At 42.5% G+C, this 27,776-nt stretch overlaps 1 protein-coding gene across 2 annotated transcripts in view; it reads left to right on the top strand.

Moving 5' to 3' along the window:
- The first annotated feature begins 12,087 nt into the window (after nt 1-12,087).
- TAF15 (TATA-box binding protein associated factor 15) overlaps nt 12,088-27,776 on the top strand; it is a 35,554-nt gene continuing 19,865 nt past the window's right edge. The window contains exons 1-6 of one of the 2 annotated variants that reach the window (XM_006101912.3): nt 12,088-12,210; nt 21,201-21,240; nt 22,669-22,720; nt 22,807-22,891; nt 22,976-23,078; nt 26,850-27,043. In XM_006101912.3, the coding sequence (XP_006101974.1) occupies nt 12,204-12,210; nt 21,201-21,240; nt 22,669-22,720; nt 22,807-22,891; nt 22,976-23,078; nt 26,850-27,043 (481 nt within the window). In that variant the 5' untranslated portion in view covers nt 12,088-12,203. The remainder of the gene's footprint in view (nt 12,211-21,200; nt 21,241-22,668; nt 22,721-22,806; nt 22,892-22,975; nt 23,079-26,849; nt 27,044-27,776) is intronic. The other variant, XM_023743388.1, reaches the window with a different exon arrangement.

The following is a 27,776-nucleotide window of genomic DNA, read 5'->3' as shown; positions in this document are numbered from 1 at the left end:
ATATTTCTCGTTTTCAGAGTTAAAGACCCCCTTTGCCCTAATTGTGTTAAATAGACTGAAAAAGACTCAATCTGTTAGATATTACATTCCCCAAGCATACCCCAAGATGAAATTCCCTCCATCTGAGGCCACCACAGGCATGAGCGGCCGAGCTATTGTCTCTATTCTCCTGCCAAGGATTGCCTGGGACCTGGACATGGGGGGAGTTGGGGTGGGACTCTTAACAGGACTTGGCTTGGTAGACAGAAGCTTTCTCCTGGGGCCACAAGGACTTTGCACTTGATGTTGTAAGAGTCTAAATTCAGAGAACAAAATGATTCTTAAATGTCCATAAGCAGAGAGCACAGAGCAAGAGACCAGTACTTGGAAGGGGGCAGGGAAGGGAGTTTGAGAAAGGACCTTCTTGTCGAAGCAGGGTCATTCCCAGATAATCCCGAGCAGTGATAGAAGCTGGCTGTGGGCCCTCCTCCAGTTTCCCAAATTCAGCCTGCCTCTTCCAGGAAAGGGTGTGAGGATACTGAGAAGCTCTAAACTGGCAGTTTTAGAGCAGGAATGATGCTCTTAGGTGAGCAAGTCTTAGAAGTTATTTGCATCTCTTTGCCTTAAAATAGTGGAGACCCCAGACATATTTCTGTGAAGAGCTAAGAACACAGATAGAGTCCTGGTGGGGTGCTCAGTGGTTAGAGCGTTGGCTCACGGACTGAAGGGTCTCGGGTTCGATTCCAGTCCAGGGCACATACCTGGGTTGCAGGTTCCATCCCTGGTCCCGGTTAGGGTACGTGCAGGAGGCAACCAATCGATGTGTGTCTCTTTCACATCGATGTTTCTCTCTCTCTCTGCCTTCCCTTTCCCTTTGATTCTGATAATCAATGGAAAATATCCTTGGGTGATGATTAAAAAAAAAAAAAGAACACAGAAGTGCTTCTTTGGGAAAGAAAGAAAAGACACTGGTGTGTTACTACAATCACCTTAATCTAGAAAATAGATGTCCCAAGTCCACCCCCACTCTCACCTCACAAAAAGTTCTCGCTTATGCAAAGTACAGCAAGCAGCTGAGTCCAAAGGAGGAAACTGAAAATGGAAATGTTTAAGGTTCATCGCCACCTTCCTGGCCCCTCTTCTTAAGTTCAGTCCAGTAGCACTGCTTACAGCTCCTCAGAGCAGCTCTCGATAGGAGTCTAACACTCGCATCCAGCTTACAAGCTGCTTAGCGGCAGCACGCGCCCAGGAAAGCCAGTTCTGTCACTGGTGTCCCAGCCCAGTGAGCAGTATCCTCTCCACCGCACCGATCTGGGGGCCTCCACAGTGTTTGGCACTCGGGGCATCGGATGAATGAACTGCCGTGTCTCCCTGGCTTCGGTGGTGAGGGGCGGGGGCTGCCTCTCTCTGAGCTCTGGCCTGTCTGTCCCATCTGGTCTCTCCCTCCTTCCCTCGTCCGGGAACATCCTGCAGATCCGCGTGCCTTTGTGGTCCCAGCCCCAACCGGGGAGAATGCTGCCCCGAGGTTCTTTGTGTGCAAGGGTGACGGGTGCGGAGGACAGGGAGGGGATAAAGCAGATTGTCAGCTCGGCGGGGACAGCTGGGTGGCCTGAATGCGGAGTTCCGGCGGCTCTCCCGCACGCGGACCCACTCCGCCCCGCACACACCCCTTACCTCTGCCTCCCCTGCGCAGCTCCCGGCCTGCGCGCTCCGGGGAGCCGGGCGTCCAGGCGGCCCCACAGCAGCAAGGGCAGGGCGCGCAGCAGGAGGCCCACCCCGCGCAGCCATCTGGCCGCGGAGCGCGAGGAATGCGGGGCTGCGGGGCGCTGGGAAGCCCGCCGGCCGTCAGCAGGGCTCGGGGCTCTTCGGATGCTGCGGATGTGCGCCGCCCCGCACCGAGGGGGAAGGTGCCCGGGGCTGGCCAGCGCCCCGGCTCCGCGCGCTGGGCCGCTCCTCGGGGACGCTTCGCCCAGAGACGGAGGCAGTCCAGCTCCGGCGGTGTCTGCTCAGCGGGTTGCGGGCCCCGAGACCTAAAAGGCAAGGGAGGGAGGGAGGGAGGGAGGAGGGGCGGGAGCCCGGCACTCCGGCCACACCCACCCCACTCCGCTGCTGGAACGCGGCGGTTCTGAAGTTTCCTCCGCAGGCTGTAGGGCCTCTCCCGGTGCCCGCTGTCGCCCCGCGGACCCATTCTCTCGCCCGCCCCCTCGAGTTGAGCCAGATCGCTCTGGGGAGGGCGGGGTGAGAGGGTCTTCTCCGGGCCGGTATAGCTACCTGACTTGTAGATGAGGCTCATTGATTGGTTCAGCCAGGCTGGCAGGGAGCAAGGACCCGGAGAGTGCAGGAAGGAGCCTTGGGCCGGGGTCAGAAGAATTTGAGTTCCAGATCTGCTTTTTTGCTAGCAGTGTGAACCCTGCCTCAGCCTACCTGCTGGCTGTGTGGTCTTGGGCAAGCCTTCTCTGAACCGATTTTTCTCATCACTAACCAGGGATAATAATACCAGGCAGAACCATGCCATTGTAGGGAGCAGTTAATGAGAGAATAACGCCTGCAAGTAACCCAGCACCGTGCTGGCAGTAAGTACGCATTTGATAAACGGTCGCTTGCAAGCACTGTGACTTTTCGCAAAGGATTTAACTACTTGGAGCGTCAGTTTCCTCACCAGTGAAATGAGAGCAAATGATATTTAGTTTCTGGAGTTGCAGGGAGGTTAAAAGAGAGAATGAGTGGAGAGTGCCTGGCTTTATGGATCCCACACAATGGTAGTAGAGGTGGAATGAAATGATTCACGTGGAAGCCTTAGCTAAACTCATGCTGAGCAACAGTAAACTGTCTTCATTATCTGCCTTAGTAACTGCAAGCAGGTTACTGTCTCCTAGTCTCAGTCTGTAAAATGCAAAGGACACAGTGATGCCCACCTCTCGGAACTGTGTGGATTAGATGAGTTGATAGATGTAAAAGTAATCTGGAATCTATAAAGTGCCAAACAAACGTAATGAAGTGTTCTTATCCTCAGGCTTAGGGCCTCAGAAAGTTTATTAATACATAGAATGGTTTTGTTATTTAGAAAAAGGTGCCACTCTGGTGGAGGAATTTTTAAAAGGCTCCTCTTTGATTGGATAACCTTCCTCGAAACTGGCGTTCCTGTGGGTGGAGTAATTAAAATAGGCCCCACCCACTTCCCAACCAACCAATGAAAAGGGGGCACGCCTCCTGGATGAACCAATTAGAAACAGATGCTCCTCTGGCAGACCAATGAGAAAAAGGCGCCTTTCACTGGCACATCTCCGTGCCAGGTCTCCGCCGGGCGTAGAGTTGAGAATGGATTTCTTTGCCCATCCCCTCTCCACAGATGCCCTGTGTGCATCTATATTTAATAGATAGATATAAGGACTCTCCTTATAGATTCTATAAGGAGAGTCCTTCCCTGGAAGGGAGCGCCAGAGGTTGTGGACAAGGCCGGGCCTTATCTTCCGAGAGCTTTCGGTGTAGCCGGTTAGACTAACGAAGATTCTCAGCTAAAGCCAACACAAGCCACAGGTTCCAGTGAAGTCCTGTGGTGAGCCTGGAGGAGGCAGATTCTGAAGGTGAGTTGGGTAAGGTTGCTAGATTTAGCAAATAAAAATACAGTTAAACTTGAGTATCGGATTAACGACGCATAATTTTTTTAGAATAAGCATGTGCCAATGCACTATTTGGGACATAAACTAGAAATTTAATCTGAAATTCAAGTTTAACTTGGTGTACTCTATTTTATCTGGCGACGTGTGTGTGTGTGTGTGTGTGTGTGTGTGTGTGTGTGTGTTGGGGAGGATGTCAGAAGGTTGCAGGTATGACATAATATATGGTGCCCTTGACCAATAAGGTGGATTTTAATAGGCCAGATCCAATTCTGCTTTGGGCCAGGGAGTTCTGGGGAGTACCAGTTGGTAAGGACATTGTGGGCCAAGCTGGAGCCAAACCCAGATTTGCCATTTTTTTCTTCAGGAAGAATGTCTCCATCCCTTCCTCTAGCACAGCGGTTCTCAACCTGTGGGTCGCGACCCCTTTGGGGGTCGAACAACCCTTTCACAGGGGTCACCTAAGACCATCGGAAAACACATATATAATTACATATTGTTTTTGTGATTAAGCACTATGCTTTAATTATGTTCAATTTGTAACAATGACATTGGGGGTCACCACAACATGAGGAACTGTATTAAAGGGTCTCGGCATTAGGAAGGTTGAGAACCACTGCTCTAGCACATCCCAGGAGTTCTCTATTTCAGCTGCACTCGGGAGAGTGGGAGGCAGGAAACCGTGGTCTCAGGAGGACTGAGTGACTGGGAGGAGACACTTCGGATAGCTGACCCTGCTTTTCTCTGCATCCCAGGTGAGACTTGGTCTCTGAACTTCAAAAACGAGCACAACTACTGTGTTTGAAGGTTGACTTCCTCTGCTTTCCCTTTGTGTCCTTGGTTGAATTATTTCATGCCATCTTTCCTTCCCCCATTCCCTTCCTGCTAATGGTCACTTGGAGATGCCATGCAGAGTTGGAAGTGCTTGCAAGAATTTGTACCGAACAGAGCTTCCTTTGCCCACACACTCCCCATGGCCTTCAACCATGCCTTTGCACAGGATGTCTGTTTCCCAGCATGTTTCCATGGTTAGAACCTGGGTAGCAGAAGCTTCTGTTCCCTTCTGCCTCTGAGGCTTACTCATAAGTCCCAGAGCAACAGATTCTGTGATCTTCTTCAGGAATCTAGAGGTCTCTGTGGCCCCTCAACTGACTTGCTGTTTGGTGTTACCTTAGGACACATGCTGAGCCAAATAACTTTCGAAGGGGCGGAGAAGGAAGGTGGCTTGCCATATGAGAGAAGGATCAAGGAGGACAGGAAGATAAAGTCAGGATAGGTTTACCGAAGAAGCTCAGTCCACAGCCAGGGTATCAGAAGAGTGATAGGAGGAGAATGGCTTTGGAGTAGGAATTCTCAAAGCACATTCCAAAGATCACCCACATCCCAAACAATACTGTGGTGACAAGTCGCTGTATCAACCCAATACTATTATTTCTTCCTCTGGTCGGGGAGGGGTGGGGATGGGAATGAGGAATTGGAGCAAATAATAATGGCAAATACTTGTTGAGAAATTAACATGAGCCATGTATGTGCTGTGCTGTGTGCTTGACACAGATTTTGTCATCGAATCTTTACAGCTACTAGTGTCAGCATCCTTATCTTAAAGATGTGGAAACTGAGGCACACAGAGATAACACCTGTCCAAGGTCACAAATCTAGAAATGGACTCAGGGTTCAAAACTGGAGAATAAGTCTAGATCTCACACCCTTAGACACTATACTATCTTTCCTCAAGTCAAATTTATAAAATGTGATTCTTGGATCACCTGCAGTGAATCACCTAGAGGCACACATTAAAAATTCAGATTCTAGAGCCCTACTCCAGACCTACTTAATCACTAAATACTAGATAGCAATGTTCTAGAGGAAGCTAGTACTAGGTTTTCCAAGGATCTGGCTCTCACCTTCCTTCTCACTCTAACTTGGCTGGGCAGGTTCCTGGCCCAGCAGGGCTGGCAGTCCTCTCATACTTCTCTTCAAAGAGAGCTGTTTCCCCTCCCTCCCTCGCCCTGCACTGGGCTTAGTTCAAATCCACAGTGCCTCCCAGCTTTCCCAGAGAGGACCAGACTTCTGTGGAACTCAAGCCAGGGCGTGGGCATGTTGCCTGCCCAGGCTGGCAGCTGCCTGGACCATTCCTTCTTCTGTGACAGAAGGCAACAGCTGGCCAATGAGTCGTCTTCCTGACCAGGACCTCTTGAATCAGGCAGGATGTGCGGACCTGGACAAGGCCCCTCTGGGCCTCAGTTTCTCTCTTCATAACATGAGAAACAATCCGCTTTGTCTCTGCCCCTTCCTCCTCCCCAGGAAGTGTGCAGAACACAAAGCAGATTTTATCAGAAGGAATTCTGGACTCCAGAGAAAGGCACTAACAGCATGATCAACCTCCCGAAACTACAATAATAGGAATAAGAAGAGGAATCGTGAGGACATGAGATTAGCTTGGGAGAGCTGAAAGGAGGCTTTTCCCGGAGTTTTGAGCATTTTAGCTGTGATGAATTGGATTCATTATTGACCATAACCTCTGTGCATTTTTAGCTGTGATTCAGTTCTTAAAGCCCTGATTTTCTAGCAATCACTTCTGCCTCTGAAACAGAAATTTCCTCTCTAGCACATGTGGGTGTGGTGTCATCAGTCTTGATCACATTCACAAGTATACCTTCCTCCCTCCCTCCTTCCCTGTACAGACACACACACACACACACACACACACACACACACGCACACGCTCATATGCGACTAGAAAAAGCAAGAAATGTAGAACAAGACAGAACTGGGTTTGAATTTTTGCCTTCTTAAAATGGGACAACAATAATTTCTGCCTTTTCTAGTACCCCGGTTTTCTGTGGGGAACAAGCTAGACAGTTAATAAATGTTAAATCCTATCACGTGCTGGGTATTGGGTGCCTAGAAACACACACACACGTATTCTTTTTTTATTGATTGATTTTAGAGAGAGAGAAGCATTGATTTGTTGTTCCACTTATTTATGCATTCATTGGTTGACTCTTGTATGTGCCCCGACTGGGGATCAAACCTGCAACCTTGGTGTATCAGGAGCGTGCTCTAACCAACTGAGCCACCTGCCAGGGCTCACACATATATTCTTTACACAGGTTCACACTCGAGTATTCACATGGACTATGTACACAAGCCTGCCCCAGGAGTCACATGAGCACCTCCTCACCAGGTGGTGAATAAAACTAAAAAAAAAAAAAAAAAAAAGACCATACCCTTTTATGTAATGATGTTTACTTTGAATTTATATTAGTTCACACAAACACTCCATCCATGCTTTTGTTCCAGCCCTCCGGTCCAGTTTAAGAACCCATTGTGGCCCTAACCAGTTTGGCTCAGTGGATAGAGCGTCGGCTTGCGGACTGAAGGGTCCCAGGTTCGATTCCGGTCAAGGGCATGTACCTTGGTTGCGGGCACATCCCCAGTAGGGAGTGTGCTGGAGGCAGCTGATCAATCTTTGGCTAACACCAGTCCCATCTCCCCTAACCCTCATCATAGTTTGCAGGGTATCAGCCTCCTCTGGTTTGTTTTTTACTCCCACCAGGACCCAGGGGACTTGCTAGGAGCATAATAAAAGCCTGGCCAAGCTGGCACTGTGCCCCACTTCCCTTCCACATAGAGGCTATCTATCCGCCAGGCATCTGGCCTGAAAGGCTGGGCCAGGCCCTGCTCAGACTCCCCTGCTTTGCTCAAAAGACCTGCTAACAGGAAATCGTCTGCTTCCTTTCCACCCCAAACAGGAAGTGCCTGCCACTGTCCAGAGGAGGAGTAGCCCAGTCATTTACAAGGAGCCTTCCCCTGCCAAAGTGGAGCCTCAGGGTAATGTTCGCGGGAGGCTTGCTCTCTAGGAAGGCTGGGGGAGCCGTGAGAGGCACCACGTGGAGGGTGGTGATGGCTACTACTGCCCGTGGCACCTGGCACAGAACAGCTGTCGGCTTTTCAACAGACACTCACCAAGCACTTGGGAGACTAGGAAAGTCCTAGATAAGGCCTTTGAGCTTGAGGAGTTTACAGACAAGTGAGAGAGACAAGTCATGCCATTTCCCCCCATTTATTTATTCATTAATTAAATACAAAGTTCTCCCCCCCCCTTCTTTTTGGTGCCTCCTGTTTCAGGCACTGTGTGAGGCACTGAGAGGTTCAAAGATGAATTAGGCGACCGGACTAGAGAACAAATTGGCCTCTAGTCAGGTAGGCAAGCCTGGGATTATGTGGTACAACTGTGAATTCCACAGGCTTTCCACAAGAGAGGCAAAAATCATTGCGTCTCTTTTTCACTCTGGTAAGAGCAATTACCGCTGCCTGCTTCCTCTCCTGTCCCCTACAGTCTATTCTCAAGACGGCAGCCAGAGTAATCCTGGTAACACAGGCCAGTTCCTGAAAGGCCTCTGCTAAATGGCTCCCTCTAATGGCTTCCCTTCTCGCGCTAAGTCAATTCACAGTTCTCAGAGGTCCTACAAGGCTCTACTGCAATGGTGGAAGGATTGGAAAGCCAACTAGGGAATGAAGGCAACGCAAAAATTATCAACAGTGTTAAAGAACAAAATTAAACAGTATATTTGAAGATCTAATTGGCTTTATTAAGCAATTGATGAATCGCCAGATGGGTGCTCAGATGAGTTATACAAAATAGTGGGTTTTTATAGGAAGAAAGAAGAGGGGACTAAATTAAGAGTGGATTATTTCAGACAAAGATGCCATACCCTAGAGCAGGGCTTTTCAACTTTTCCATCTCATGGCACACATAAACTAATTACTAAAATTCTGGGCACAATAAAAAATAAATATTTTTTTCTGATCTGACAAAAAGGTAAAATTTTGATTCATTCACATCAGATGGCTATTGTTGTGTTGGCTGTTGTTATTTTTTTATTTGACAATCTAAGGAAAAAGAGGTTAGTGTGCTGACTAAATAGTCAGGTATTGCATGTTTAAGAAATTCTTGTGGCACACCAGTTAAAAATCTTAAAAACTGCTGCCCTAGAGGAAGGCAGATTGCCTCACTAGTGTGGATCAGGAAATTCCAGACTGATTGGTTTAAAATTCCACCCCTGGGAGAGGCTGAAATTGCAATTAAGTTTGTTATAAAGCTTTGGTTTGGTGCTGTGGTTTAGCAAAAGTGACTCTATTTTGCCCTGTTGTTTGTTTGTTTCTTTTTAAAACAATAGCTAGAGGCCTCTACCAGCCATAGGCTGGGGGAATGAAGGGAGGAGTAAAGTTCCTGGAGTCCAGTAGCCAGAGTCTAAGATGGAAACTGGAGCCCTGGACAAGACAGCTGCTGCCTGAGACCCTATACCACACTCCTTCCCCCATGGCAGAGAGGGGTAGGGAGAAATAACCCTGGTTCCTCATTTTCTTCTACCAACTTCTTGCCCAATAGGACACCCATTGACTGATTCTAGTGGGAAGGTACTGCCTGAAGGAATCTCTGAAACTGAAATGGAGCTGCAGGGTCAGCTCTCCATGTGAGGACTTGAGGGCTAGACCAGGGGCAAACAGGCCCAGTACCGAAACCTTCACAAATACATTCTCCTAACGCTGATGTGTAAAATGTACCTGCTGTCTTCCCTAAATATGCAGACTAAGGCCAGCATGGTAGAGGGAGCAGGATCTTGTAGTGTGAAGAATGACTGGGTGGCCCGGCTGCATGGCTCTACCAAGAGGTCACGGTCTGATTCCTGGTCAGGGCACATGCCCAGGTTGCAGGTTTGATCCCCAATGGGGGAGGGAGGGTTGTAGCAGGCAGCTGATCGATGATTCTCTCTCATCATTGATGTTTCTATCTCTCTCTCCCTCTTCCTTCATCTCTGAAATTAATAAAAATATATTTTTTTAAAAAAGAGTGACTGGGTGAATTATGTTGCAGATAATCATCCCTAGGCAAAAGCTTGAAAGGCAGGAGGGCACGGGATTCAATCTGTGAGTCCCTTTGTGGTAGAGCAGGACCCTTGGAAAGAAGCGCCAAAGCAGTGCAGACCTGGGAGGAGTTCCCTGTTTCAAGTTTGGGAGACCAGGGATATTGTAAAAAGAACACTGCCCCTGGTTCAAAGGCCTAGATTCGAGCTCTGCTTCTGTCCTTAATTGGCTGTGTGAACTAAAGAATTCCACCGTCAGTGTTCTCGTCTACAGAATGCGGATAACAGCAATACTTACATTTCATGGGGCATCCAAATGATTAAAAGAGAGAATGGATATAGAAAACTAAATGCCACTCATTTGATTAGATTCCTCAGAGGTTCCCCCATTGTTTGAAATTTAATATCCGAAATCCTTCACAAGGCACATAAGGCTCTTCAAGCTGTGGCTTCTGCCTACTTCTTTCACTTCATTTATAATCACTCGCCATCCCTGCAACTCTGCAGAACAGCCAGACTAATCCACTTGCAATTCCCAGAACCTTGCTCCCTCTTAGTCTGTGCAAATACAGCCTTTTGCATGTGGAGCAAGCTGTTCCTGATATACACCCCCTGGTGAATTCCTGCTCTTTCTTCAAAGCTCAGTTTGGGAGGTATCTCCTGCAGGAAGTCTCCCTTAATACCGCCTGGACCCTTCCATCCTCCACCCTTCCGTCTCCTAGATGCCCTTCCTTTGTGTTTTCAGAGCACCCTTTGCATCCTCCAATTCGAGTATGTTTAGTAGTGGATTGAATAACAAGTTTATACTGTCCCTGTTAGGAGATTGCAATTCCTGAAGGGCAGGGGCTGCGGTGCTTCCTATTTTTCTATCTCCAGGGCCTTCCAGGACCTAACACCTAGCAGTCATCATGAGATGGCAATTGAATGAAGAATGCATGCATGAATAAATACATTGATGAATGGTGGCACAGACTTAAAGAATTGATGATGAGCAATACTTTCTATATTCTTATCCTTTAAAAAAGTACCAAGTCTCACCCTGGCTGGTTTGACTCAGTAGTTAGAGCATCGGACCTGCAGACCGAAGGGTCGTAGGTTCGATTCCCAGTCAAAGGCATGTACCTGGGCCCTAACTGGTTTGGCTCAGTGGCTAGAGCGTCGGCCTGTGGACTGAAGAGTCCCAGGTTCGATTCCGGTCAAGGGCATGTACCTTGGTTGCGGGCACATCCCCAGTAGGGGGTGTGCAGGAGGCAGCTGATGGATGTTTCTCTCTCATCGATGTTTCTAACTCTCTATCCCTCTCCCTTCCTCTCTGTAAAAAATCAATAAAATATTTTAAAAAAAAGGCATGTACCTGGGTTGCAGCCCTGGTAGGGGCACGTGTAGGAGGCAATTAATCCACCTGTCTCTCTCACCTTTATGTTTGTTTTTCTCTTTCTCTCCCCCTCCTCCCTCCCTTCCACTCCCTCTGGAAATCCCCAGGTGAGGGTTCCCACTGCCTTCAAGGTAAAGCACAGACTCTCATGTACTTTACAAGGTCTCAGATACTTTTCTGGCCTCATCTCCTACCATTCTACCCTCGTGGGCCAACTCTGAACATACTGACTTACTTGTTTTGCAACTATGCAGTCCAAAGCACTTTCCCCCATGTGGTCAACCTCTGCTCACCACCTATGGTTTGCCTCAGAAGTCACCTTGCCCTCGGGGAAAACATCCTTGCGTGTCCACTGGGCGTTCACAGTTTTGTCTCACACCCTGGAGTTCTAGTTCCCTTTAGGCAGCACAGCCTCAGGGCTGAACCCACAGACCGTGGTATCTGGTGACGAGGATTCAGATTTCACGTTGGCCATTTCCTTGCTGTGTGACCTAGAGCAAGTGAATTCTGCTCCATCTTCTGTTTCATGGAGATAACATTTCATCAGCCTGTTGCGAGAATTAAATGAGATAATGTAAGGTGCCTGACCATGAGAGTTAGGTATTACAATAGCACTGAAGACTAACGCTCTGCACCCCATCCCGCCTCATCCTCAGAGTCCAGTCTGTTCCTTTTTTTTTTTTCAGAGTCCAGTCTGTGTGTGATTTTTCGTTTTAATGCACACGCTTGTTTCAGTATTACCTTGTAGTCTGTTTTCACTTGACAAGCTAGCTAGGACAAACGGGGAGGCGATTAGGTACCTGAACTGGTCACGACTTTCCGTCTCCGAGCTCGTAGACTCCGAACGCCCCCAGGCGGCTCGAGCAGTCTGCAGCCCCAGCGGTGCGACTTAGGGCATACCATTCGAAAATTTAGGGGAAGAAAGTCCATTTCTAACCAAACAACCTGTGTTTAGGTCTCTCCTCTTTCGCTTCCTAACCTCAAATTCTATCAGACCCAATAGAGTAGGAAACAGGACTGTACTTATGACCGAGAGAGCAGGTTCAGCTTCCTTCCCCCCGCCTGATTGCGGCATTGGTACGTTCTCCTCAATTCCCTCTCAATAATGGTATGGTCCGAGGAGGGGAGAACAGATAGGGATTCCGAAGTCCTCAGGGTTTGGAGGCTAGTCCTAGTACAGAATCCCCCCTCCGGCCGCGACGCGGTGGTACCGCCCACCGTCTTCTGATTGGCTGCCGAGGCCCCGCAGTCGGGCTCACCCCGCCGCTCTGCCCTCAGTACCGCTTCGGCCGCTGTGCCGCCTGGCTTTCGTATTCCTTGTTCTCGGCGGGCTGTGGGGGCTCGGCGCCGCGGCCGTTAGTCATGTCGGGTAGGTGATTCTTTCAGCGAGCAGCGGCAGCGGCGAGAAGGGGTTTTGCAGGGTTGGGCCATCTTCCCGCCCACCGGAGGGCCCCGAGGAAAAGCCTCCGGCCCTGAGGGAGGCTGGGGGGTGGGGGCGCGGACGCGGCCGCCGCCGCCGCCATGTTGGACTGGAGGGACGCACGCTCCCAACGCTCCCGGTCTGCAGATCCCGGCGGGAGCGCTGCGGGCCCCTGTCTTTTGGCTCTGTCCTTGGAACCTGAGGCGACGTGCCGTTCCCGGGGGAGGGTGTGTGAGTCGGGGGGGCGGAGGCCGCTACGCCATCACAGGGGCGGGGGGAGCCCGTGAGTCAAGCATCAGCGTGAGAATCGGTGCTTCTGGTTCTCCGCGCCGCCTCGGATCTTTCTGCGAGGCCTCGGGCCAGCCGCCTCCCCGCCCCGTACCTCAGTTTACCCAATCACCAAGTGGAGCTGGGCCTCCTGACTCACCCATTCATCAGGTGGGGGCCTTGGCGCCCGGGGAGCCCTTTCAAAAGGACGTTGCATTCCACGAAATCCTATTTGTCGTCATTCCCTCTGTCGTCACGAGTCGAATTCCAGCTGAGGGTGTTTGTAAGAAATTCAGCTTCCTTTTCACCCTTGTCTTTCTTCTCCCCTGTTCATTTTTATTTTTTTAAAGTCTTTTGCAAGACTCGAAAGTGAGCCTTTCCTATTCTCGACAGGCAAACATAGATCGAAGAAAGACAGCCTTCCACGAAGCACTTAAATTGATAGCAGCCCCCCCTGTTGTGTAGAAGAGAAAAAAGAGGCCGTGGTCCCTTCAGGACAGCCAATCTAGGGCCTCCTAACCCAGAATATGAAGTCTGGAACATGGGTGTTCTCTTGAGGTAGCGGTCCCAGCTGACCCCGCAAGGCCTTCCTCCCTCGGTCATTGGGTGCCTCACAGGCTGCAGAGACCCAGCTACCCCCTTGCTAGAAACCATCGTGAGAGTAAGGTACCACCTTTCAGGTGCAGAAGCAGAACATTTTCTTAAAAGTCGAATAGCTGGGATGAAAATGACTGGTGACAGTCTTTTCCATTTTTTTTGTAAGGGAGAACCTGTTGGTATTCAAACCCGAAAACCACACCCCCAGTCATCCAGTGTTGCAGGAGGCTGGCAGTGTGGTAAAAAGGAAGCAGTAGGCTAAGAAGAAATGGTTGGAGAGGAAGATGACAAACATTCCTTAGGTTAACATTGATGTCAGGAAGCCGTACTATTTATCTTCTGGGGAAGGGGGCTTCTTTTTATCTCCTTTCAGTTTCCATGTAATCCTTGCTCAAACAAGAAATAAGTCCTTACCCTAAAGTGGACGCTGGTACGTCTTACCAGGTGCATAATTTGGGATGAAGTCTGGTAAAGCTCCACCGAAGTACATAGAAGCATACCCTCAGGAGGGTATGTGACCCATCCATCCACGGTTAAAAAGAAATAGTCTCCAGTCCTCATGGAGAAATTCACCAGCTTTCAATGGAAACAGTGCTCATTAAAAACTTGGCCTGTCTTGATTTTTAACATAATTGTTGGTATAAAATGACGGCTTAATTTTATAGCAGTAGATAGCTTTTATGGAAAATCAAATTTTAGAGGTTTACCATTTGTAAAATCCAGGATTTTCAGTGTGTCAAGTGTGTGAGCTGGTTTACATTAGTACTAATCTTCAAATTACCAAGACACCAGATTTTTGTCACTTTGTATTTTCAGTTTTTTTTTAACATCAAGATTGGTTTTCACATGTGAAAATGATTTTAAGATTGCTCACATCTAAATCAGTTAAGCTAGAATCTTTAAGTTCTACTTAGCATCACATAATTATAATGTGTATAAAATAATACTTTTGACTTTGTAAGAAATAGGGCTAATGCTTTTGACTTGTTCTTTGATGAATATTGTTAATAAACTTAATAGTAAACTCCCCTAAACAACTAATGGCATTAGGTTTAGTTAAGTCCTTTAAACATTCCAAACTACACGTATAAGTTTAATCTATCAAGTTGACTCAACCACACAGGATGCCTGACAGTGTAAACTTATAAAGCCTAACAAAATATAAACACTTGTGTAACCAGTAAATCAAAATTATAAATATTGTCAGGCTCTCAGACATTCAAATACTGTTTACAAATGTGAATTACCTAACATCTTTCAAGTTAAAATTACAAATCTAATATCAGTTATACATATATTAAAAATTAAAGGTCAAGTTCTCATTTTGGCAATATAGCAGACCAAAATAACTTGAAAATCCTCTATCTATAAACACCTAAAAGTGTAAGAACTGACAAAAAAGGGGCACAGTTCCCCCAGCTACCGGAAGCGAAGTAAAAACTATTATGCTAACTTGGTGGTTGCCCTGGAGAGGAGTGTATGGATCTCATCATTTAGAAATGATTTCATTGCCCAAGTAACTAAAACAATAGGAGATGAAGCCTTGAGACCATTAGAGCTAGGTAATGGGAACTAAGACCCTTACATAAGACTTGGCTGTTTGAAGGACCGTACCTTTGGTGAAAGAATGAACTGGAAAAAACTTGTACCTACCAGCATAAGAGATAACAAGAATGCCTGGACCCGAGTGAAAAAGTTCTGAGAATTCGTAAACTGGAACCTGTGCTGCATACAATTTGGATGTATATTTAGGCTAGTTATGGGGCCCAAGAACCATAAACAAGGAAATCAAGATAAAAAGTGGTTCTGGGTTGGTAATAACCTTGGGGCTCCTGGTACAGTGGAACCTCAGTTCTCAAACTTAATTCATTCTGGAAGGCTGTTCGAGAAGCGATTTGTTCGAGAACCAAATCATTTTTTTCCCTTTAGAAATATGTAATGCAAATTGAATTAATTAGTTCCAGGTGCTGAAATGATTCCCTGTTTTAACCTTTCTTATATATTAGTACATGTCTATTGTACTGTTACTATAAACAGTTTAAAAACAAAAAGGACATCAAATGTAAATGAAAATTTAACAAAAAGGAAAGAAATGTACAGTAAAATAATGAAAAATTGCCCGACCAGTGTGGCTCAGTTGTTGAGCATCAGTCGACCTATGAATCAGGAGGTCATGGTTTGATTCTGGGTCGGGGCACATGCCAGGGTTGTGGGCTCAATCCCCAGTGTGGGGTGTGCAGGAGGCAGCTGATCAAGGATTCTCTCTCATCATTGATGTTTCTTTCTCTCCCTCTCCCCTCCTCTCTGAAATCAATAAAGACATAAAAAATAAAAAGCTTATTATAAGCAGCAATAAAAGCAAAAAAACATGAAAATATTCACAGCAAGCCCTAACCGGTTTGGCTCAGTGGATAGAGCGTTGGCCTGTGGACTGAAAGGTCCCAGGTTCGATTCCGGCCAAGGGCATGTACCTTGGTTGCAGACATCCCAGGTGGAGGGTGTGCAGGAGGCAGCTGATTGATGTTTCTAGCTCTATCCTTCTCCCTTCCTCTCTGTGAAAAATCAATAAAATATTTAAAAAAATATTCACAGCAAAATATTCTGAGATTTCAGCAGTGGTAAACTGACTCATATTTCCGCATTCTCTCCTTTATCAGCTGAGAGATGCATGACTGACTGTACAGGTATCAGCATGAAAGAGTTGTCAGCTGAGGAGTGAATTGTTCAAGATGGGAGACATTTAAGAAACGAGGTTCCACTCTAATGTAAATTGAATTAATTCGTTTCAGACTCCCAAATGACTCCCTGTTTAGCTTTATATACTGTACATGTCTAATGAATGTACTGTTTAATCTATACATACTTTATTTTTTAATCCTCATCTGAGGATTTTTTCCATTGCTTTTTAGGGAGAGTAGAAGGAGAAAGGGAGGGGGTTGGGAGAGAAACATCCATGTGCCTTCTGGGAGCGGGGTGTGAACCTGCAGCCGAGGTATGCTCTAACAACTGAGCACAGTGGCCAAGCAACTCTTTTTTTTTTCCCCTTTTTTTTATTGATTTCAGAGAGGAAGGGATAGGGAGAGAGATAGAAACATCAGTGATGAGAGAGAATCCTTGATTGGCTGCCTCTCGCGTGCCCCACACTGGGGATCCAGCCTATAACCCGCCCTGGCTGGGAATCGAATGGTGACCTCTTGGTCCATAGGTAGATGCTCAACTATTGAACCACACTGGCTGGGCCTTTTTTCTTAAATTTACCGAATCACCCCCTACCAGCCTTAAAGGAATCACTTTTAATACTCATTCTAGGGGTGTCTCTCAGGTCAGCATGCAGCATCGTTGCTGTTCCACATATTGCTGCCTCTGAAATGCTGTCACTGGCTGGCTAACTGCTTTTCTTTTATCCAAGGCAACACAATAGTTTTTCTACCTTTTCAATTGCCTGTGGTCATTGTTTCTTTCACACCCTTAGTAACATTGGCACTCTTTTTTTAAAAAAAATAAATTTTTATTGATTTCAGAGAGGAAGAGAGAGAGAGAGAGAGAGAGAGAGATAGAAACATCAATGATGAGAATCACTGATAGTCTGCCTTCAGCATGTCCCCTACTGGGGACTGAGCCCTCAACCCTGGGCATATGCCTTAACTGGGAAATGAATTGTGAACTCCTGGTTTATAGATTGATGCTTAAGCACTGAGCCACACCAGCTGGGCAGCATTAGCGCTCTTGATGACTTCTTTGTTTTATGATTTTCCCAGCAACAAAAGCATTATCTCCTTTGTTGTCTGAGAGCTGCTTTTTGTCATGCTGAGGTATCAGTATGAAAGGGTTGACTAGTCGAGAAAACAAAATTTGGTTCCACATTTTTTCTGTGAACAATTTGGTTGAGAACTGAATTGTTTGAGATGGGAGATGTCCCAGAAATGAGGTTTGACTGTAGAAAAAATGAAAAACCTTTCCTGGAGGAAATTTCACACCCTAGGTCACAAGACATCTTATAGAAAAAACATGCCTTAGAAAAGATAAGTTCACAGTAAGAAAATTGCAGAACTCTAGGATAAACAATTCACCAAAATGAGTGTTAGTGACAAATGGGATTAGAACCCCTAATAGGTAATCTGAAAGTGAATATTATATGTTTAAAATTATTAAAAACCTAAAAGAAGGAATCAACCCTAAGACCGAGATACTATGAAAAACCAAATATAGATTTGAAAAAGAACCAAGTACAACTTCTAGAAATGGGAAAAAAGAATAAATTGAATTGTAGATAGACCTAGTAGAAGAAATAGTGAAGGGGAAGATGTGATATAATTTACCTAGAATTCAATTCAGGAAGGATATAGAGATGAAAAATGAAAGATTAAGAAACATGTCAAGTAGATTGAAGAGTCCTGTCATACATTGAATAGAAATTTGAGGAGAAAATGGAAGAATTAAAAGATGGTTGATAATTTTACAAAACTGATGATTTTTTAAAAATTAGGTAATGGTTTCAAACAAAAGTCATAGCTAGATACACATGTAAAACTGCAGATTGAAATACCAATAACAAACCTACTAGAGGGAATAGGAAACTGGTAAGATTGAGAGACTTAAAAGTTTAAGCTGGAAAATATTGAAATCCTTGGAATTTATAGGAAAAATAACCATTGATTTTGAAATTTTTACCAAAATAAGACTAAGACTGCCACTTTCATATCTTGGCTTAGAACTAATAAAATGTGTTAAGTCTGGAATGGAGGAGTAGAATGCAAAATAAGTAATGTGGTGGAAGCAAACAGTAAACAAAAAGCAAATTATTGAAGATGAAAATGATTACATTTAGAGATTTTAAGAACGTGGCAGCAAAAGGATGGGGAAAAAGTGGGGCAAAATAATAGTTGAAGGCTGATTGGCATGTTATTAAGATTCTTATATTCTAACGGAGATTGAAGGTCATTTTGAACTTTGCCAAGAATACATGTTAAAATTGAACATAATTATGAATGATGACTTATTAAAACAAATTGAATGTATCACTTATAAAGTAGTAAAAGGAAAATGTAAACATTCAATAGAAGGCAGGAAAGGAGTTTAAAAGGAATAAAAACACCAACCCTGGTAAGTAGAAAGTCCAATATTAGTGGGTAGAAATAAGAAAAGTAACAATAGTAAAAGTACAGAAACAATTTAAAGAAAGATTTTCACATTGGAATAAAATGATCTAAATGTGCTGTTCAGAAATATGCCTAAAATATAAGAAATATTGAAAGTATAGAGATTGAAAAAGATTCAGCAGGAAAAAAACAAAAGGGAGATTATGTTACCAGCAGAATAATGTGTGGACATTTTAAATGATAGTTTTTATGTAATGAATGTTAAAAGGAAATTCACCAGGAAGATATAAAACGATACTTTTATGTGCCTAACATTAATTATAGTCTCAAAATATGAAAGCCAAAAAAAAATGATAGTCAAATAGAGTTTTTAAACATGCCTCTCTGTAATTAATAGGTTGGGCAGACCAAACATTAGTAAGAATATGAATGATAGAATTAATAAGCATCATCTTATAGACTTGGGGAATTCATTTAACAGAAATACACAGTTCTTTTCAAGCACATAGGGATATTTATGCAAGTAAAGTATTTTTTTTTTCCCAAGGAGGAAAAGCAACAAAACAGCAAATCCTAACAAATACCAGGAATAATATAGAAAATACTTTTTCTTACTGCAATGGAATATAATTAGAAGACAAAAACAAAGAGAATCAAACCCTATACTCTTGGAAGTAAAAGCACTTATAAATAATTCATAGATCCAGACACAAGGCCCAGGTGTCTACTTGTAATGAGCAGTTGTTTGAAATGCCCTAAATAATTATAAACTGATTTTCTCTGATGAGTATAAACATCTGTATCAGACTCAAGTATTTATACTAAGGGTCAGACTTATTGGTCAATATGTTTATTTTTATATCTTCTGCAGTTTTAAAGTCAGCTAGCTGAAGACAATTTCACAGGGCTGAAGTGACTGGGTTACAGTTAAGGACTCAATACTAGATTTGAGCTAGGAACACATGACCTATGTGTTGTGCATTTCCATAATTTTGCCTGAATCAAAGGGATATACAGTGGGGCCTTGACTTAGGAGTTTAATTCGTTTCGTGACGGAGCTCATAACTTAAAGTGAACGAGTGAGACACTTGATGCTGGGCTGATGTTGTGGCGTTCACTGTGACGTTCACTGCGCCAACTAGCGGTGGGGTATCTGAAGCTGGCTCGTAACCCGAAAAAAATCGGCCGAGAGACAGCCGGTATCTCAAAAAATTCGTTAGTTGGGACACTCGTAAGTCAAGGCCCCACTGTATACTGAGATCCTAGACTCCACTCTTGTCACAGAGAAATCACATTCATACTTTTGGATATAGTTTGACCATCATGCATCCCTAAAGTATCTTAAATTTTATTCAGATTACACCCATCCTGCCCCCCAATAATTATTTTCCGTTTCTTATTTGATTAAAGCTAACTTTGCCCCTCATTTGATAGATGCATCTAATCGCTATGGTCCAGTTAGAGTCTTTATCCTTTTCATGTTTTTCTTACTTGCTTAGCTATAAATTTAGTCATTTACTACCATGGGCATGGCAGTGATGAAGTTTTTTCTTTTTTATCTCAAGTAGCTTTATGTCTTTCACATTCATAGGAGTAGTTTGTGTCAGGATTGCATTCAATATCCTTATAATTAAGGCTTAAAAAATAATTTCAGTCTGATTGGAGAACTTAGAAAAGAGCCAAATTTGATGTCACCCACTTAGTAACTATAGAGGCTCATGCATGAAATTTGTGCAAGAGTAGGCCTTCCTTCCCCCGGCTGCTGGCACCGCCTTCCCTCCGGCACCGGGGACCTGGGTTTCCCTCCAGCTGCCGGCAGGGACCTGGGCTTCCCCTGCAGCCCTGGCTTCGTCTGGAAGGTTGTCCGGAAGGACATCGGGAAGGATGTCTGGTCTAATTAGCATATTACACTTTTATTGTATAATAATGTTTTCATACTGTAACTTTATATGAGTTGAATGCAAAAGTCACTGATTTAATTTTTGGTTGGTTTTCAGAACGTTCCAACAACAAATGGTTGTGTTTCAAATTGGGTGAGGTTGGGTCTAATGGTCAGCAGTTTGACTATGAGTGTCATTTTTGCTTGAAAGTATTTCATACAATACTCTTAAAACATTTATATTTTAATTACAGTTTACATTCAGCATCCTTTCGTATTAGTTTCTGGTGTACAGTATAGTGGTTAGACATCATATAGTATATTGCTCTTATTCATCATTAATAAACTTAGGTCATTCATTTGACTCTAAGTAGGAGCCTGAAGGATAGAGCTTATTAAAAAGTTTTTGATAAAGCATACATTTTGAAGTATTGAGAAAATATTTTTCTTTTTTTGACATATATTACTCAATTCATGCCTTTCTTGGTAGATTTTATTGCCAAAAAGGAAGCTTAAAGTAGGTGTTGCTGAGTTGCTATATCAATTGGCTAAGACCTTGAAAGCTTGGTAAAGTTATATTTAAACAACTAATAGCTGCTTTTACCAAGTCTTCACAGATGTTTTTGTTGCTGCTGACAGCCAAGGCAATCCAGTACAAGGGAATGGTAAAGATGTTGGGCTGAGAAGGATATGGAAGTAAATGTAATCCTGGCATTTATCTTGTCAGAGTGTCTTCCCCTTTTTTGGTCCTGGTTAGTTTTAAGATGTCTTTTTGTATATAAAGGTAATATAGCTTGAGCTTTTGAGTTTTTGTTAAAAGGATGGGTTTTTCACTGATCATTTCACATTTGATCACTTGGTCCTTGTGACCATTGGGACACGTTTGTGTAGTAGTTGTTTTCAAAGATATAGGTACTATAAACAGCAAATACTATTTGTACAGATTTCTCCTTGCACAATATTTTTAACTTTGTTTTTTCTTTCTGTAGTTTCTTTATATGACATTTTCTTATCACATTATTCTATAAGGTCTAAAACCAGCCTTTGAGGGAAGCATAATTTAAAATCAGATTTAAAATTCTTTTTATGTGTTTTAGATTCTGGAAGTTACGGTCAGTCTGGGGGTGAGCAGCAAAGGTAAAGTATACATACATTTTAATACCATGAAAGAGTAGAACTGAAAAAAAGATGAATTTAGTCAGGCCTTCCCACTTGAGATTTGGTATTTGGATGTCTTAAGAGAGTTAAATATTAGCTCTGCAAGGGAAAAGAGTCAGCCTTTGTAAATAGGTGCTGTGAAACATTTCCTCCCTTTTTAAAAGACTTTGAATCAGTGAATATAGATGCCTCCTGGAGATTAAAACAAACCTTACAGGTATTGTAAAGATTGTTTTCTTTGGAAAATTTAAAAAAGAAACAATTATTAAAAGGATTTAAGCAATGAACTATAATAGGTTCTTAGAAAAAGCATTTCATATTTTTATTGTATGTAATATGTTCATTTGGAACAGATTTTCTAGAAGCACTATAATAGAAATGGTTAGCATTTTTTAAAGACTCATCATGCTCACAATAAAAAGTATATTTTTATGTGAATGTTTACATGTAGTAGAGTTCTCATGCTTACTAGAAATACAGCCTTCAACTTATACTATAAATGTTTTGCAGTTCACTGTGAGATACTCAAGATAGCATCTCAGATATGGGTTCATGAAAACTGATTTAATTTTTTATTCTCATAGGATAGTGCTAATCTCATAGTAGGCAGCTAGCACATGTTTATTCAATGAAATAGATTTCTCAAACTTAAATTTTGTTAGCACTTGAAAGCTCTAAAATGGTAAGATTTTTTGTAAATATTTTAGTTTTCTTTGGCATATAGTTAGAAAGTTTGTTTTTGACTTGTTAGAACTTGTTAGGCAAAATTAAAGACACTTCCTCAAATCTGAGGAAGTTACATTTATTCAGTCAAATTGTATTCCAGGCTGTTTTGACACGGGATACAAAATAATCTTATTTTATGATAATATTCTGAAGATACACATAATTCTAATTACCACGGCACGAAAATTAAACTTTTAGTGCCGCCCTGTGCCTTTTCTAGGAAATGAAAGGCAGATTTAAGGCAAATAGTAGGAAGAAATTAATCTGTCAAAACATAATAAATTGATTAAAGCACTGACAATCATCATTTTTCTCTGTCAGATATTTGTTATGGGTTTAGATGCCTTATTGTCCCTCCTTCCCCACCTTCCAAGCATAATTCTCTGGTGAAGAGATTTTCCAGCTCTGGTGAAGTTTTGTTTAATTGTGGGGGATTATCAAAGGAAAACTTTTGGTGTTTGTTTTGGCATCCAAAAGGTCTGGGAATGACTTCATTTATGTCTTTAGTAGTCTTTGATCATCACCTTTCAATTTACACTCAAGAGACGGGCAGATTGACAGTTTCTCAGAAAAGAAGCTTATTTTTGAAAATGAGGATAGGGTTCTTCAAGCTGTTAAATTTGCTAGTGCCAATGTTAGCAAATTTCTTTCAAGTAGTACATTCTTTTTTTTTTTTTACAGTTATTCTTCCTATGGAAATCAAAGCAATCAAGGTTATGGACAAGCACCACAAGTAGGTTAAAATACAAATTGTGTTCTTTATAAATAGTTATTTTTATCTTAAGTAGGTGATGAAACTTGTATTTACCTAAATTTCAGAGCTATTCTGGTTATGGGCAAACTACTGATTCCTCATACGGACAGAACTATGGCGGCTACTCCAATTATGGACAAAGCCAATCAGGTTGGACTGGTTTGTTAAATTTGCTACTTTACAAATTAAAAAAATCAGAACCTTTACTAAGTGGTATATCCATCCAATCTTTAGGTTACTCACAATCCTACGGTGGTTATGAGAATCAAAAACAGAGCTCATATGGCCAGCAATCTTATAATAACCAGGGACAGCAAAACACGGAATCATCAGGAGGGTAAGGAAACAGTAAAAGTACTGAGATTGTGTTGGGCAGTGGAAATAATACTTTGCGTATTAAACAGGTTTCAGCAATATACTCCTAACTAAACATTTTTTTCAGAAATGTTTTGATGGAGTATGAATTTCACAGTGTTATTGTTATGAAGAGTGTGGACATTGTCAGCATTGTCATTTAATACTTATGATGTGTTATTTGTAAAATGATTATTTAGCTGTAAATGAATGCACATGAAAGAAAAACTTGACCTCTCCTTTATGCCTGAGATTAAATAAAAACTTATCTATAAAAGACTTTTCGCCGAAACCGGTTTGGCTCAGTGGATAGAGCGTCAGCCTGCGGACTGAGAGGTCCCGGGTTCGATTCCAGTCAAGGGCATGTACCTGGGTTGCGGGCACATCCCCAGTGGGGGATGTGCAAGAGGCAGCTGATCGATGTTTCTCTCTCATCGATGTTTCTAACTCTCTCTATCTCTCTCCCTTCCTCTCTGTGAAAAATCAATAAAATATATATATATAAAAAAGACTTTTCAATGCTTACTTTTATTTCTATTTTACTTTTTAACTATTTTTAATGTATCATTTTTTGAGGGACAAAAATATTTTAAAAAGTGCCAAAACCTGTTTAGATACCCTAAAATATATTTTATTAATATAAGTATGTGAATATCTGCCAGCAAGTTTATTGGTTTTATAGTTGTGGTTTTTTAAAAATATGTTTTTATTGTTTTTTGGGGAGAGAGAGAGAGAAACATTGATTGGCTGTCTTCTGCATGCTCCCTACTGGGGATCAAGCTTGAAATCTGGGTATATACCCTGACTGGAAATTGAACCTGAGACCTCTCAGTACATGGGGTGATGATGCTCAACCAACTGAGCCATACCAGTCGGAGCTTATTGTTTTTTTTTAACTTTCAGATTTGAGGAGTCTATACTTATTATTAATTTTAATAATAGTGATTTGCTTTTTTTTATTGTTCTTTACATTTTGTGAAATGCTTTTGTATTCTCTAATTTGATCCTTGAACACCAGTATAAGATAGTACCAGTAATTATCTCCATTTTATAAAATTAAAAAAAAGCTGTTAAGATCACATAGTTTGTCAGGTTATACAGCTAAAAAAAATGAAGGAAAAACTGAAGTCACTAGTATTTTCTCTTGCAGCAAAGAAAATTATTCTAAGTGAAATTCAAATAGAAGCAATGGGGAAAGATTTGTGAGGTCAAACTATCAGTTTAATGAGAGTGCTTTGAAAAGTAGAGAGTGAGTACAAATGTAGGGGCTAATATCCAGAAAGCATGCTACATTGGAAGGAAGAACTCTTCAAGCCCTACTAGTAAGTTTTAAACTTAAGAAGAATCCTTTTATAAGGATACATTTTTGGAAGTGTCACATGTAAATGTAGACCAAAGAGAAATGTTAGATTTTGGTTCACAACCAATTAAAAATATTTTAAAAATTGATTTTAAAGGAAGGGAGAGAGAAACATTGATTTGTTGTTCCACTTATTTACTAGAGGCCCAATGCACAAAATGCATGCAAGGGGCTCGGCCCTCACAGCCGTGGCTTCCTCAGGAAGCTCGTCCTTCAGGATGGGTCGTTCTACTGTTCAGTCTAATTAGCATATTAGCTCTTTATTATATAGGATTAGTTGCTTCTTGTATGCGCACTGACTAGAGATCAAACGCAACTATTTAACAAGTGAAGTGCTAGGGTTCTGACCATTAATATGATGTGTTTTGAGTAGGAAGTTGGGAAACATACTGATTGTTCTGATCATCGGATGCAGAATAAGATGTGGCTATTAACTTATGAGACCTTTTAAAAAAGTGAATATTAGAACTCAAATCCAATTAAGTGTTCCTTTCAACATCCCCATCCTAAGGCAGGTAATTAATAGTCATATTGCAAAGAACATACTTAGAATTTCCTTTTTGAATTGCCAGAGATAATAGGAAAGCAATGTTATTATTTGGTAGTTAGACTTCTTTTCAGATAAAAAAAATGGCATCACAAAGCGAATTCTCTTTTTTCACTCAGCAGACTATACATATCTGAATGCATACCTGTTTTCTAAAATATATTATTGAAGATATTTAAAAGAATGTATTCTTAAGATGAAGAAGAATGTTATGATGAATAAGTTGGGTTTAGTGCAGTTTTTTTCTTGTCTATAAAACCATTTAACCCCCCCTGTACACAACTAATTCCTTTTAAAGAAAAAATTTGAAATGTAAGCTGTGTAAGATTTATTTTTAAGCTGTACAGTGTCTCTTTTTCTATAGTTAACACACTACCAAATGTCTTTAGATATCCCTGTCCTACGGATATTTTCAATAGCCACTAACTTTCCTGGTATAGTATGGGAATTGTATATTCGTATGGCAATTGAAAGCAGGTTCTTTTTTTTTTTTTTAAATATATTTTATTGATTTTTTTACAGAGAGGAAGGGAGAGGGATAGAGAGTTAGAAACATCGATGAGAGAGAAACATCGATCAGCTGCCTCCTGCACACCCCCTACTGGAGATGTGCCCGCAACCAAGGTACATGCCCTTGACCGGAATCGAACCTGGGACCCTTGAGTCCGCAGGCCGACGCTCTATCCACTGAGCCAAACCGGTCAGGGCTAAAGCAGGTTCTTGTTGGTGCACAGCACGTATATAGGGATGGTGGTTTTTTCATCTTCAGTTGTCTGATGCAGCTTATACGAAATAATTGTTCTGTTACTGACTATACCACTCTAATTGCAAAAAATGTTGCAGCTGTTTTATTGGCATTCTGAATGCTTCTAAGTAAATATACATTTTTAAAATAAAATAAAGAGAATGTACTGTAGGTTCTAAAGATAATTATAAAAAGTAGTCCTGCCCTGCCAGTGTGGCTCAGTGGTTGAGTGTCAACCTGTGAACCAGGAGGTCACTGTTCCATTCCCAATCAGGGCACATGCCCAGGTTGCTGGCTTGATCCCGAGTAGGAGGTGTGCAGGAAGCAGCTGATCAGTGGTTCTCTCTTATCATTAATGTGTCTCTGTCTCTCTCTCTCTCTCTCTCTCCCCTCCCTTCCTCTTTGAAATTTAAAAAAAAAACTAGTCCTCAAAACATTATGAGATATTGCCTAACTGATTTGGCTCAGTGGATAGAGCGTCGGCCTGCAGACTGAGGGGTCCTGGGTTCGATTCCAGTCAAGGGCATGTACCTTGGTTGTGGGCACATCCCCAGTGGGGGGTGTGCAGGAGGCAACTGATTGATGTTTCTCTCTCATCGATGTTTCTAACTCTCTATTCCTCTCCCTTCCTCTCTGTAAAAAATCAATAAAATATATTAAAAGAAAAAGATATTTTACATTAAAAAAAAACCATTATGAGATTAAAATTAGGTGATATAGAGCCTTTCAGTGTAATTATTAAAAGGACTCAGTACTTGTGGCATCTGTGTTAAAGAATTGACATTACTTTATGGCACCTTTAATTTTTTAATTTAAGGAGATGTAAAAATCATTGTTTTTTGCTTCACTATTTTCAAAGGTGCATATGGTTTTTCTCATAATGTGGCACCTCTTCAAGGATAGTTAAATTGTTGTTTGAAGGTCTTTCTATTGGTGATAAAGGAGACTTTATAGATAAAAGAACTAAATGATTTCCATCACAAAAAAGTAGTAAATATGGGTCAGGTCTAGCTAGTCAGGCCTTTTATGTCAGTCTCAGTCGACTTGCTACAGTAAGCATAATCCGTCTATAAAAACTCTCAAGTTCTTGATTTCTGTTTAGCCAAAGTGGAAGAGCGCCTTCATATGACCAGTCAAACTATGGTCAACAAGATTCGTATGGCCAGCAGTCAGGCTATGATCATCATCAAGGTTCATATGATGAGCAGTCAAATTATGACCAGCAACATGATTCCTATAATCAAAACCAGCAGTCCTACCATTCACAAAGGGAAAATTACAGCCACCACACACAAGGTAAGATATACTAACCTCTTATTTTTTTTCTTTACTTACAGAATTACTTAACATATTGAGTTTTGGATTAAAAGACCCAAATAGGAGCCCTAGCCAGTCTGGCTCAGTTGGTTGGAGCATCGTCCCATACACCAAATGGTTGTTGGGTTCAATTCCGGGTCAGGGCACATACCTGGGTTGTAGATTCATTCCCCAGTTGGGTTTCGTATGGAAGGCAACCAATCGATGTTTCTCTATCATGTTGATATCTCAATCTCTCTCTCTCTCTCTCTCTCTCTCTCTCTCTCTCTCTCTCTCTTTCTCTCTCATCAGTAAGCATGTCCTCAGGTGAGGATTTAAAAAAAAAACAACACCCACAAAACCCAAATAGGATTTCAGCTGTAAAAATTTGGAGTGACTGTGACCATATGTTCTCTCTCATGGCTATCAAAATTACTTTAGATTCCTATTTCTGAGCTTCTTGGAGATTCCCAAATGGTCACATGACTTTTGGATTGCTGATACATTAATTTCCTTTTTGTCGCAGACAACTTTGATCATTTGACAAATGCTGCTGCTATCAGTTCTTTTGGAAGTGGTAGTATACTTGATTTGGGGAAATTATGATTCTATATTAGCTTTCTCTGACCTCATATTAAAAGGACCAGTCATTCCTTCTTCTTGTTTTCTGATAGCACATTATATATACAACTGATAGCTAGGAATCTGTCCTTGCCAAGAAAAGGCAAAAGTT

This window comes from Myotis lucifugus, unplaced genomic scaffold, assembly GCF_000147115.1.
Source record: "Myotis lucifugus unplaced genomic scaffold, Myoluc2.0 scaffold_387, whole genome shotgun sequence".
In the NCBI taxonomy this organism is placed as follows: domain Eukaryota; kingdom Metazoa; phylum Chordata; class Mammalia; order Chiroptera; family Vespertilionidae; genus Myotis; species Myotis lucifugus.
Note: the sequence above shows the minus strand (reverse complement) of the source record. Positions and strands in the feature narration are given on the sequence as shown.